The 12,420-nt window shown below is 48.2% G+C and overlaps 1 protein-coding gene across 10 annotated transcripts in view; it reads left to right on the forward strand.

The window, feature by feature from the left end:
• The window catches only part of LOC139279924 (uncharacterized), a 164,054-nt gene that overhangs the window by 115,045 nt on the left and 36,589 nt on the right, over positions 1–12,420 (forward strand). For 8 of the 10 annotated variants that reach the window (XM_070899247.1, XM_070899246.1, XM_070899245.1 and 5 more), the window contains 3 exons: positions 2,118–2,234; positions 4,075–4,200; positions 12,144–12,264. In XM_070899247.1, coding sequence (XP_070755348.1) covers positions 2,118–2,234; positions 4,075–4,200; positions 12,144–12,264 — 364 coding nt within the window. The remainder of the gene's footprint in view (positions 1–2,117; positions 2,235–4,074; positions 4,201–12,143; positions 12,265–12,420) is intronic. The other 2 variants (XM_070899249.1, XM_070899253.1) reach the window with 2 other exon arrangements.

A 12,420-nucleotide genomic window follows, 5' to 3' on the forward strand; every position in this document is an offset into this window, starting at 1 on the left:
AACCAAGGTGGCGGAAGCCATCTTTTTCCATTCCTGTCAAATATTAGCGGGTATTTTTAATTTAAAATGAGGTCAAGTGCAGAGCAGAGGAGCATAGGTGAGGAATGTGAAAGTGAGCATGCGGGAGGAAAGCTCCAGTCAGTCTGCAAGCAACGGGCGCGACACTGAGCCAAGCGCTCAAAACCCAGCCGAACACTCGCGAGCGGCTGGAGAGAGGCTGGGAATAAGTAACGCTACAATTGGAGGATCACATCTCACTCCACCACTACGCCAGGTACTGATGAGCTACTAACAGCCCCCTCCCCAGCCCCCTCAGCACTTCAAACATTAGCAGCTGCAGCACACCGAGGGAGAGGGTGCCGGACAGGGCCTACAGGACATGAACCACCCCCTCCCCCCTTCCCTCTCTCAATGGAAAAGGACCCCAGTATGGCAGTTAACGAGGAAATCAATGGAAATCACATCCTAGAAGGATGAGAGGGGATCTCATAGAAACATAAAGATTCTGACGGGACTGGACAGGTTAGATGTGGGAAGAATGTTCCCGATGTTGGGGAAGTCCAGAACCAGAGGGCACAGTCTAAGGATAAGGGGTAGGCCATTTAGGACTGAGATGAGGAGAAACTTCTTCACTCAGAGTTGTTAACCTGTGGAATTCCCTGCCGCAGAGAGTTGTTGATGCCAGTTCACTGGATATATTTAAGAGGGAGTTAGATATGGCTCTTACGGTTAAGGGGATCAAGGGGTATGGAGAGAAAGCAGGAAAGGAGTACTGAGGGAATGATCAGCCATGATCTTATTGAATGGCGGTGCAGGCTCGAAGGGCAGAATGGTCTACTCCTGCACCTATTTTTCTATGTTTCTATGTTTCTATCCTGCTGGCAGGGCTACAGAATTAGGCATGATCCCGGGTGAAAATATTGAACCCTGCAGGAGACACGACCAATTCCGGGATATTTAGCTCATCCAGTATTAGGCAGTCCCTCGTATCAAAGATGACCCGCTTCCACACCAAAAAGGGATGAGTTCACAGGTGTTTCAATGAGGGACCTGACATTCTCGGTCCCAAACTACATACTGAAGAATGGAAGATGCTTTTAACGTGGGGTGGCCGTTGCACACCAGCCACCACACGGGCTTGACAGAGCTAGGTCTTGGTCCAGTGGCAAGGGTTAACCAAGATGACTGGAGACCAATGACCATTTTGAAAATATGGGCACCTGCAAGTAAAGGACACCTGATGCAAGTCCCTTCAGGGTTCCTAATTTACAGGGTTCACTGTATTCTTCAGTTGGTACTGTACTGTGAGCAGTGGTTAATTGCTAAACCTGGACGTGTCAATCTGTACATAGCAGAGAATAAAGAGCTTGCATTTCTATAGCGCCTCTCATATCCTCAGGACTGCTCAAAGCTCTTCTCAGCCAGTTGAGTATTTGAAGTCACTGCTGTAATGGCGGGAAACATGGCGGCCAATTTGTGCACAGCAAAGTTCCACAAACAGCAATGGGATAAATGATCAGCTAATCTGTTTTTGATGATATTGGCTGAGGGATAAATATTGGCAGGGGGACCCGGAGAATTCTTGCTCTCCTTCAAATAATGCCACGGGTTCTTTTTATGCTCACTTGAGAGGGCAAAACAGGGCCTCGGTTTTAAAGTCTCATCCAAAAGATGGCACCTTCAACAGTGCAGTGCTCCCTCAGCACTGCACTAAAGTAACAGTCTAGATTATGTGATTTGCATCTTTTTGTTAGGTTCTCAATGGCAGAGTAATAGGAAAATCAAATGTTTTTACTGTGTCTGCCTGCACACTGAGCCTGAGAAAGTCTTCGGGGCAGTGGGATGGTGAGGTGCGACAGCAGAACCTGTTCCTCTCCTGTGCTGCCTGCTCTCTGCATTGCCGTAGTGCTAGCCCCTGCTTCTCTGACATCTAAAAGAGGTTTGTGACGGAGCAAAATGCACCCTCTGAATTATGGACATGAACATCAGTGACAGTTCCAATATGCCAGAAATGAATAACATTCACAAGTCAGTGGAAAGAGCAGTCTGAGTTGGAGTTTCTGTTAAAATCTCTTCTGTGAAGTCACCAGTGATTGGATCTCCTGTTTTTATTGCAGCATTTGTTTAGACAGGTTTTGCTGGGCGAGATCACACCCCAGTGTTTGGTTCTTATGAGTCCCACAGAGCTTGCTTCCTTGGAGCTGATGGAATGGAGGGAGCGCGAAATCAAGCATGTAAGTAGCGAATGCCAGGGGAGTTCTACATAGGGGGTAATAAGAACATAATAAGAACACAAGAATTAGGAGCAGGAGTAGGCCATTAGGCCCCTCGAGTCTGCTCCGCCATTCAATAAGACCATGGCTTATCTTCTACCTCAACTCCACTTTCCTGCACTATCCCCATATCCCTTGATTCCCTTAATATTCAAAAATCTATTGATCTCTGTCTTGAATATACTCAAAGACTGAGCCTCGACTGCCCTCTGGGGTACAGAATTCCAAAGATTCACCACCCTCTGAGTGAAGGAATTTCTCCTCATCTCAGTCCTAACTGGCCGAGCCCTTATTCTGAGACTGTGACTTCTGGTTCTAAACTCCGCAGCCAGTGGAAATATTAGGGTAACTGTGATTAGAATTGCTTTACATAGAGGATAATCTTTGACTGAGTGTGCGCCATGCATGGGTATGGGACATTTAGCATAGCAGGTATCTCATTGTAATACACTGGGGTAGTTGTTGTTTCATATGACGGGAACAGCTTATAATGGGATGTCTAGCTTGACTATCCATTTGATGGCCTCCTGAGATGCCGAGTGGAGAAATGAGGTGCCTCCCACAACAGATCTCAGTGGGCAGGTTGATGCAATGTGTTCCATGGTCTGGGACTCATGGCCACAGTCGCACTTCGGCTCGTCCCTCATCCTCCACTTGTGGAGAAGGTGGCCACATTGTCCATGCCCTGTGGATTTGGTTGAGCGCTGTCCACTGTCTTCGAGAGAGGGCCCTCTGCTGTTGGGCCAGTGATGAGGTGTTGCTGATGACACGTAGGGCTAAATTTTCCCCCAAGCTTTTTTTTGGCGTACTTGAAGAGTTACGCCTGCTTTTTTGGGGCCCCAAGTACGCCCCAAAAAAATGTTCCAAATTGGATTTCTTCATTTTGACGTGGCCTAACCTGTCCTTTAGTTTTGGGGGTGGAGCCTTGATTTGCACCAAAAAGATCGGGCTGCCATGGTAACCAGGGACACAATGCGGGCTGAGGCTGAAAAGTGAAACATACAGCCAGCTCCCAACACATTAAACACATTGAAATATATAGCAGCAACTTACCTCCAATGGCCCCAGCCAAAGGGTTTGCAGGTCAGGTCCGGACCGCCGCCCGAATCGGTCACCCGATTCTCTCTCTCTCTCTCTCTCTCTCTCTGGGCATCTGCTGCACTTACCTGCGCCGATTTCCTTAACTCTCCAAAAAAAAAACTAATCTAAAAAAATCGTAACTAACTGAGTTACGCTGGTGCAAATTGATCGGGGAAACAGTGTTTTTTTAACTTAGCCCATAAAAGCGGCCTGCTCCAAAAAAAATCACCGTGGAAAATTGAGCCCCTAGTCTCCTGTGTGTCCTGGTGCACCGAGAACTTGCCAGCTAATGTCATCATGAAGACGACTGAATGCCCGAAAGTGGCCTCCCGGTCTGAAAAGCATGAAAAGCAGGTATGGCGAGATTAGCATAAAGCGTATCTCAGTGTAATACATTGGAACACTGGATATTGTCATAGGGGGTACGTCAGAGTGTTTACTGCGCAGTGAGACGTTTAGCATAGTGTGTGTCGCAGTGTAATAAAATAGGGTTCAAGTTGATCACTATAAGGCATATATTAGGGTACAGGATGATTAACATACATCAGTGTAACAACTTGTTTACATTGAGAGAATCTCAGTGTACTGTTTACCGTAACCCATACCTGAACGTGCATTTTGTTTGGCTACTGTGACACAAGCTCTTATTTACATCCTTCTATACCTCAGTCAAGTGTTGAAACTCCGTCCTCCCTTCATTCACAATTCCTGTCATTTACAGAATATAAAGCTAATGACAACAGAATCGGGTGAATTCGAAAGACAGCCACTCATTAAACTCACACATAAAGGAGAGGTAGAAATCGAAAGAGACACTGACCAGAACTTAACCCTTGAGGACTTAATGGTAAGTAATGCCAACTAAACCACGACATTATGTCTTGTTTAATAACAGTAAAAGTAAAGGCTCGTGAGACAGAGGATACTTTGGACTCATACCTGGAGGCAGGAATGAAGTGGGAGACTGGCCCCAATATTCACTTAGGGCCGTGAGGAGAGCTGTGGGGGTAGGATTTTTGGATGAGAAACCCGGAAGTACGGCTTTTCTAAATGTCCTGTTGAAAATATCTGTAGAAGGTCTTTTAAATGTTTTTCTGCAGGTTTTCCACTAACAGCCAGCCCGATTGACAGGCTGCTTGCTTCTTGGGCGGGAATGCAGCTGGGGAGCGGATGAGAGGTAGGAGATTGCAGGAGGCGGTGGGGTGGGGGGGAGATGGAGATCAGGAGTGGGGGGAATCAGAGATCGGGTGGGGAGTCGGATATCGAGGCGGAGCATTGGAGATTGGGAGGTATAAAAGATCGTGGGGGAGTCAGAGATGGGGGGGTGGGTGGGGTGAGTAGGAGATTGCAGGGGGCTGGGGGAGTCTGAGATCGGGTGGGGGCAGTCGTAGATTGTGGCTGAAATAGGAGATTGCGGCGGAGAGTCAGTGGGTGCGGGGGGGGTGGCGGGGTCGGCCGATCGTTGGGTGTGTAAAGGCTTGTTGGGCCTAGAGGAAACACTCTTGCTTCTCCTAGCCCACAAGCAGTTCTGTAAAGGCAATTCCCTCATGGATCCGGCCCTGCTTGTCTCCTTTTACCTCCTGGATTTCCTGCGCCCCGGGAAACCTGGCCTCTGCGGGTTAAAAATAAAATGGAGGCACGACCCGACTCCTGAGAGTGGATTGGTCGCCCGCCAACCTGACCGGCCGCCGCTAAAACCGGTTAGAGGCACGTTGGGGTCAGGTTTGAGATTTTTAAAGTTATTACTTGCCACCAGTCTCCAACCCACCCGTCCTTGAGGGTTAAAATCCCCCTCCCCACTAAGTCTCATATAGTCCTGAAGTCAGAGCAGCTGATTGATGCCATCTCAACTCTGAGATGAGTCACATTCGTGTACAGTTAGTCGGTTGTTACTGTCATTGGATTGCAAGATTGTCATCCGATATATAAAATGTATATCTTCTCAAACATTAAAGATATTTAGGGAAGTCCCATTTTGTCTTTCACGGTTTTTTCTGAACTACAAGTGGTGGTAATATTAATGAACTGCGCTGTTTGTTTGGTGAGAGAGCAGGCAATGAGATTGGATGAAGAGCTCCCTTTGGCACATTTGACCTTATCCTTGCAGAACATGAACACTATCACCGTCCCTTTCCGCTATCTCACTGTTTCTGAACTGTTGCACAAATCTGTCCTGATACCCTGTTCGAGCTGAGGAGGGGTCTACAGTCCAAGGTTATTCAAAATCCATGGCCCCATATTGGGTGCGGCTTAGGCCTCACCATTCAGACTCTGAGATCCTACCCACCCCCCCGCTCCCCCCCCCCCCGCCGTGTGCCTAAAAATGGGCAGGTCCTGTAATGTCCTTATTCTACAACATGAAACCACACGAGGCACAGTCCAGGGACAAGGCCACCCTGTGACCTTAGCTCTTTGTTACAGGACTCCAGAAGTGATGACCCTGCGTGGGACCTCCCTTTATATTCCTGTGTGATCAGGTAAGGAGTGTCTCCCACAAGTTCACCCCCTGTGGTCAAGGTGTGCCTCTAAGTTGAGTGTATACATTAATACAGTGGTGTTACATTGTAGTTGCAAACATGACAGGTCCGATTGTCTGCCCCATAGTTACTGAGAGAAAAACTTAGGGGTTGTTACTGGCCAGGCAGCTCTGATGCCAATCTCATTATAGTGCATACATTTTTGAAGTTGCTGAGGGCAGTAGATTTTGCTGTCCTTGTAATAATGTGGGAAAGGTACACATGTAATTCTAATATCTGATTGTGCCAAAACCTCCCTTCTTCTGTGGTCAGAATGCGGCTTGGAATCCAGTCATCCACTGCCACCTCTCCTCCTTTGACACTAATCTGCGACATCAATCTTTTAATACTTAACCATTAACATGTAATTTCGCCAAGCGTTCAAAATTCTACATTTTCTTATTTTCCTTGAAGCCAGTGTTTAAACAACCATACAGCACAGAAGGAGGTCATTCGGCCCATCATGCCTGTGCCGGCTCCTTGCGATCCAATTAGTCCCATTCCCCTGCTCTTTCCCCATAGTCCCGCAAATTTATCCTTTTCAAGTGTATATCCAAGTCCGTTTTGTAAGTTACTATTGAATTTGCCTCGGCCACCTTTTCAGGCAGTGCATTCCAAATCATAACAACTCACTGTGTTAAATAAAATCTCATATCCCCCCCTAGATCTTTTACCGATTAGCTTCACTCTGTATCCTCTGGTTACCGACCCTCCTGCCACTGGAAACAGTTTCTCCTTATTTACTCTATCAAAACCCCTCATGATTTTCAACACCTCTACTAAATCTGCCCTTAACCTTCTCTGCTCTAAGGAAAGCAACCCCACTTCTCTAGTGTCGCCACATAACTGAAGTCCCTCACCCCTGATACCATTCTAGTAAATCTCTGCATCTAGCTCCAAGACCTTGGCATTGTTCCTGAGTGTGGTGCCCCGAATTGGACACGATACTCCATTCTCGCTGCCCCTTGAGTTTGTACTTCTGGTGGGGTTTTATTTATTCCTGTCCTGCACCAGCTTGGTGGAGTTTGGCTGTGGACTAATTTCAGCGTGATGTTTTGTGGAGTGTGTGCTTTTCTTTCTGCGTATCTCCTCCTCGCCATTCCTTCGTTTGTAAGACACTCCACTGAAAATCCCAAAGTAGATTTTATTAATCCATTCATAGGCAGTCCCTCGGAATCAAGGAAGACTTGCTTCCACTCCCAAAGTGAGTTATTTGATGGCTGAACAGTCCGATACGAGAGCCACAGACCCTGTCACAGGTGGGACAGACATTCGTCGAGGGAAGGAGTCGGTGGGGCTGATTTGCCGTGCGCTCCTTCCGCTGCCTGCGCTTGGCCTCTTCACGTTCTTTGCGTTGAGACTTGAAGAGCTCAACGCCCCCCCAGATGCACTTTCTCCACCTCAGGCAGTCTTCGGCCAGGGTCTCCCAGGTGTCAGTGGTGATGTCGCACGATACCAGGGAGGCTTTGAGGGTGTCCTTATAACGTTTCTGCTGTCTTCCTTTGGCTCGTTTACCACGAAGGAGCACCGCATAAAGCATTTGCTTCGGGAGTCTCGTATCTGGCATGCGAGTTATGTGGCCTGCCCAGCGAAGCTGATCGAGTGTGGTCAGTGCTGCAATACTGGGGATGTTAGCCTGGTCGAGGACACTGATGTTGGTGCGCCTGTCCTCCCAGAGGATTTGCAGGATTTTATTTAGTAGATTTAAAATAGATTTTATAGACGGGCATTCATTGCAAACTCAAGGAGATACAAGTCCAGATAATGGATACTGGATCAGGATAGAGAAAGTGACGCACAGAAATAGCTTAAGGAAAAGCAGCGAGGACTCGAAAATAGGATGAGAGGTGATGGTTAAAAGGGTAGCGTGAGGAGATCAGTAGAAATGGAAGACAAATGCATGAGTTGGCAGTTCTGTGGGATGAAAAGAGTTTGAACATGCAGAGAATGGTTGTGTATGTGAAAAAGACTTGAAAGACTTGAGCACTCCAGAGCAGACCACGGCCGTAGATAAGGAGCCAGCAGCTGCTAGTGGGAGTGTGGTGTGGGCGGGGGGTCCGATTCCCGACCGCGGGAGAGTTCGATCCCGTAACCCAGGGGGCTGATGAGTGGTGGGGGGAGGTTCCGATCCCAGGGAAGCAGGTAAACCTGGGCGGGGGCGGGTGAAGGTCAGGAACTTGGGCAGGGGGAGAAGGTCATAAACTCGTGGGGGCGGGGAGGGGGAGAAGGTCAGGAACCTGGAGCGGGGAGAAGGTCAGGAACTTGTTGGGTGAGGAGAAGGTCAGGAACTCAAGGAGTGGGGAGGGTCAGGAACTTGTTTGTGGGGGGGCGGGGGCAGGGGGGGGTGCCAAGAACTTGTTTGAGGAGGAAAAGAGTCAGACACTTGGGGAGGAGAATGCTGTGATATGTGTCTTGAGCTTGGCAGTCCGAATGAATAGATCAAATAACACATTGCAAAGTACTTGATTACTCAGGCAGGCAGATCTAAATACACATTGCAAACAAACTGCTGGGTGTGTCTTGTCTTCCAAGGGACCAATTAGAAATCTGGTATTGCAAGGGACCTTAAATGTGAGGCTCCCAGCCTCATTATAATATTTAAATGGTTAACCTGCCTCCTGGGAGCGGGTTGCCCACCCACCCTCCGTCCTGCCTCCAATAAACCCCGGAAGTGGATGGCTTGGAGGTGGTTTGGGGTCGGGTTTAAGATTTTTAAATTTTAACATCTCACCCATACGTTTTGGGGGATTAAAATTATGCCCATAGTTTGATACACATGTGCCAGTGTGATCTGCAGCTCTCTATGCCTATACATTGTCCAGTTTCTGTAAGTTTCACAGTTCCTAAAAAGTTAGTGGGGGTAATTTTGACTTTGGGCAATAGTGTAAATCGGGCTATATCGGATCAGTCGCCTGTTGTACATCTCCCCATTTTCACTTCCATTGAAGTCAAAAAGCCAAGATTCAAAGTTATCGCCAGTGTGTTTAATACAGAAGCTTTGTTGTACATAGCGTGCACGTACATAACATAATGCACTGCATGATAATTTGCATATAATATATAATTTTATATTATGTGCTGTATGCTATACTGGAACAGAATTAATAACAGAAGGCAGAGTTTACAATAACAGAGCATTTACAATAGTATTCTCTTTCAGTAAGCAAAGCCTTTGCAAATATTTACAGTAATTGCATTCCCTGAGTAATGGAAACAGTGCTGCTGAACCACGCTGCACGTAGTACAGAGATGTTAAGGAGATACATTTCCGCTGCGAATTGGAAGTGTAAAAGTGATGCGTGGGGGAGAATCAGGAGAAGATACAATAAATGTTTTGTATGTGAACACAATTCTAGTGCTCCTATATGCTTCAGAGACATAGAGTAGGCACCTCAAAGCACTGGAGAAGTACCACCAATGCTGCCTCCGCAAAATCCTGCAAATCCATTGGCAGGATAGGCGCACCAATGTCAGCGTTCTCTCTCAGGCCAACATCCCCAGCATTGAAGCATTGACCACGCTCAGTTCCGGAGGACGGGCCACATTGTCCGCATGCCTGGTACAAGACTGCTGAAACAAGCGCTCTACTCTGAGCTCCGTCATGGCAAGCGAGTCCCAGGATGGCAGAGAAAACGCATCAAGGACACCCTCAAAGCCTCCTTGAAAAAAGTAACATCCCCATCGACTCTTGGGAATCCCTGGTCCAAGACCGCTCAAAGTGGATGAGAAGCATCCGAGAAGGCGCCAAACTTTGAGTCTCTTCGTCGGGAGCACGCGGAAGCCAAGTACAAACAGCGGAATAGAGTATGACAACGGTAGAGTATGACAAATCAAGCACCCCACCCACCCGTCGCTCCAACCACCACCTGCCCCACCTGTGACAGAGTCTGTAGATCCCGCATTGGACTCATTAGTCATCTTAGAACTCATTTTAGTGTGGAAGCAAGTCATCCTCAATGCCGGGGGCTGCTGTGTGTGGTTAACCTTCTGTAGGAACAGAAGGGAGCAATTCAGCCCCTCAAGCCTGCTCCGCCATTCAATTAGATCATGGCTGATCTGTACCTCAACTCCATTTTGCTCGCCTTTGAACCAGATCACTTGATACACTAACCCAATAAAAATGTAGCGATTTCAGTCTTGAAAGCTCCAATTGTGCCCCAGCATCCACAGCCTTTTGGGGGAGAGAGTTCCAGATTTCCAATACCCTTTGTGTGTAAAAAATGCTTCCAGATTTCACTCCTGAACGGCCTAGCTCTAATTTTAAGATAATTTCCCCTTGTTCTTCCCGGCACCAAAGGAAATAGATTCTCTGCATCTACCGTATCGAATTCTTTTAACATTTTAAACACCTCGAACTGATCACCCCTCAATCTGCTATACTCGAGAGAATACAAGCCAAGTTTAAGGAACCTGGTCACATAATTTAGCAGTTAAGACCCAGTATCAGTGTGGTGAATCTGTACTTCACCCCTCCAAGGACAGTATATCCTTCCAGAGGTGCGGTGCCCAGAACTGAACGCAGTGATCCAGAATTAAGGCTCGATACAACTGAAGCATCACTTCAATGTGGTTAAAAACTCTAGCTACATCCTGTTTTCCCAGAAATGTCAAGGGAGGGCTGCATAATTGTATCTGGTTTATGACATATATCCAGCCAGGGATGAGTGGAAGGTCCCCTGGCAAGAGGACAGGCGGAACAGCAGCTGGTCTGCGCAGCAGGTGAGACTGGTCATGTGAGCAGATGGTTTGAAGTGCCAGACGCCAGTGGATCACAAAGCCAGACAGAGTTTTGTTAGGTAAGCGTATCAAAGGATATGGAGCAAAGGTGGAAAAATGGACTTGAGGTACAGATTAGCCATGAGCTGACCCGAAGGGCTGAATGGTTTACACCTTCTTTCTTTCTTCCTTAGGCGGTCTCTCTTTTCGAGGATGACTTGCTTTCACACCAAAAAGGGATGAGTTCACAGGTGTTTCAATGAAGGACCTAATATTCCAGATACTGAACCACATGTTGAAGGGTGGAAGATGCCTGTGCATGGATGTTTTTAACGTGTGGTGACCGTTGCACACCAGCCACCACACGGGCTTGACAGAGCCAGGTCTTGGTCCAGTGGCAAAGATTAACCAAGATGACTGGAGACCAGCTCTGCTGCACGAACCTAGTGCGCACACATATTACAGTATGGGCTGGCCCGTGCTGCCCCTGGACCTTGGGCTCTTCTGGGTCCCGAACTCATGCCTCTCTTCCGCCCCGATGACGTTGCTCGACAATCTCTCGCCGCTCCTTCGCCCCGACCTCACCACTCCTCTGCTGCTTGCCATTTCTTCTGCTGTACCTGCCCACGCTCCAATCAGCGACCTTGATTTTGGCGACGTCCAATCCAGTCGCTTTTCTCTAAGTCGTCACTCTCTTGCACCTGCTTGCGCTGCTCCCTGAAGTGCCTCCACGACACCAGTACCAGTGCAAGACCATCAGCAGGCCGAGGCCATTACAGGGAGCAGCGTGCAGCGGCATACCACTGCAGGGAGCAGCGCGTGCTGCTGCAGGAGGGCGACGGCTGACTGCAGTGCGGGCAGGTACAGCAGGAGCGGCAAGAGTTGGTAAAGGGATGTGATCGGGGCCCAGGAGAGGCGAGAGTTTGGGGCCCAGAAGAGGCGAGGGCCCAGGGGCAGCACGGGCCAGCCCACACTGCGATATGTGTGCGCACTAGGTCCATGCAGCAGAGCTGGTCTCCAGTCGTCCTGGTTAACCCTTGCCACTGGACCAAGCCCGTGTGGTGGCTAGTGTGCAACGGCCACCACATGTTAAAAAAATCCACGCACAGGTATCTTCCACCCTTCAGGATGTAGTTCGGGATCCAGAATATTAGGCCCTTCATTGAAACACCTGTGAACTCATCCTTTTTCGGCGTGAAAGCAAGTCATCTTCGTTTCGAGGACTGCCTATGATGATGACCTATGTCCCACGTCATAGTGCTGAAGAACAGGTGCGATTGTAACTGTTGGGGGGGAGGTTACCAGACTACGGGTTTAAATTGAGTTTAAAAGTCATGCTTCGGAAGATTCTTGGTGTTTTTTCTTCAGATGGCGGAACAGGCTGGAATCACTCGGTCTTTATACAATAGCAAGATAGAGAAGCAAGGCACCGCATACTTGTATTTGTTTTTAGAAATTCTTGTTATTTGTTGAAATCTACTGAAAGGATATTAAGCAGACTTCATCTAACCATTCCTGAGGCTAATACCTATTTCAAAAGGGCGTATTTTCTGTGCAGGACAGTTCACCAAAATCTGCTGGGAATGGGGAATTATCGGAGGCCGAGATAAGCCGGGGAGCGGACACCACACATCAACACCGGAGCCACCTGCTGGACTCCAACTGCCAGATCTGTACAGGTAATAGAAGCAGCAACTCCCACAACAGATCATTAATGGGCTGGATTTTCAGCTTTGATGATTTCAGGGCGGTAAAGTTAGTGACGGCAACCGTTTTCTCCTCAGTCAGTAACATTGGGCAGCTGGGCCCTGAGTCTGGGGGCGCAGCGCTAAGGG

The sequence above is a fragment of the Pristiophorus japonicus genome, chromosome 14, assembly GCF_044704955.1.
Source record: "Pristiophorus japonicus isolate sPriJap1 chromosome 14, sPriJap1.hap1, whole genome shotgun sequence".
NCBI classification, from domain to species: Eukaryota; Metazoa; Chordata; class Chondrichthyes; family Pristiophoridae; genus Pristiophorus; species Pristiophorus japonicus.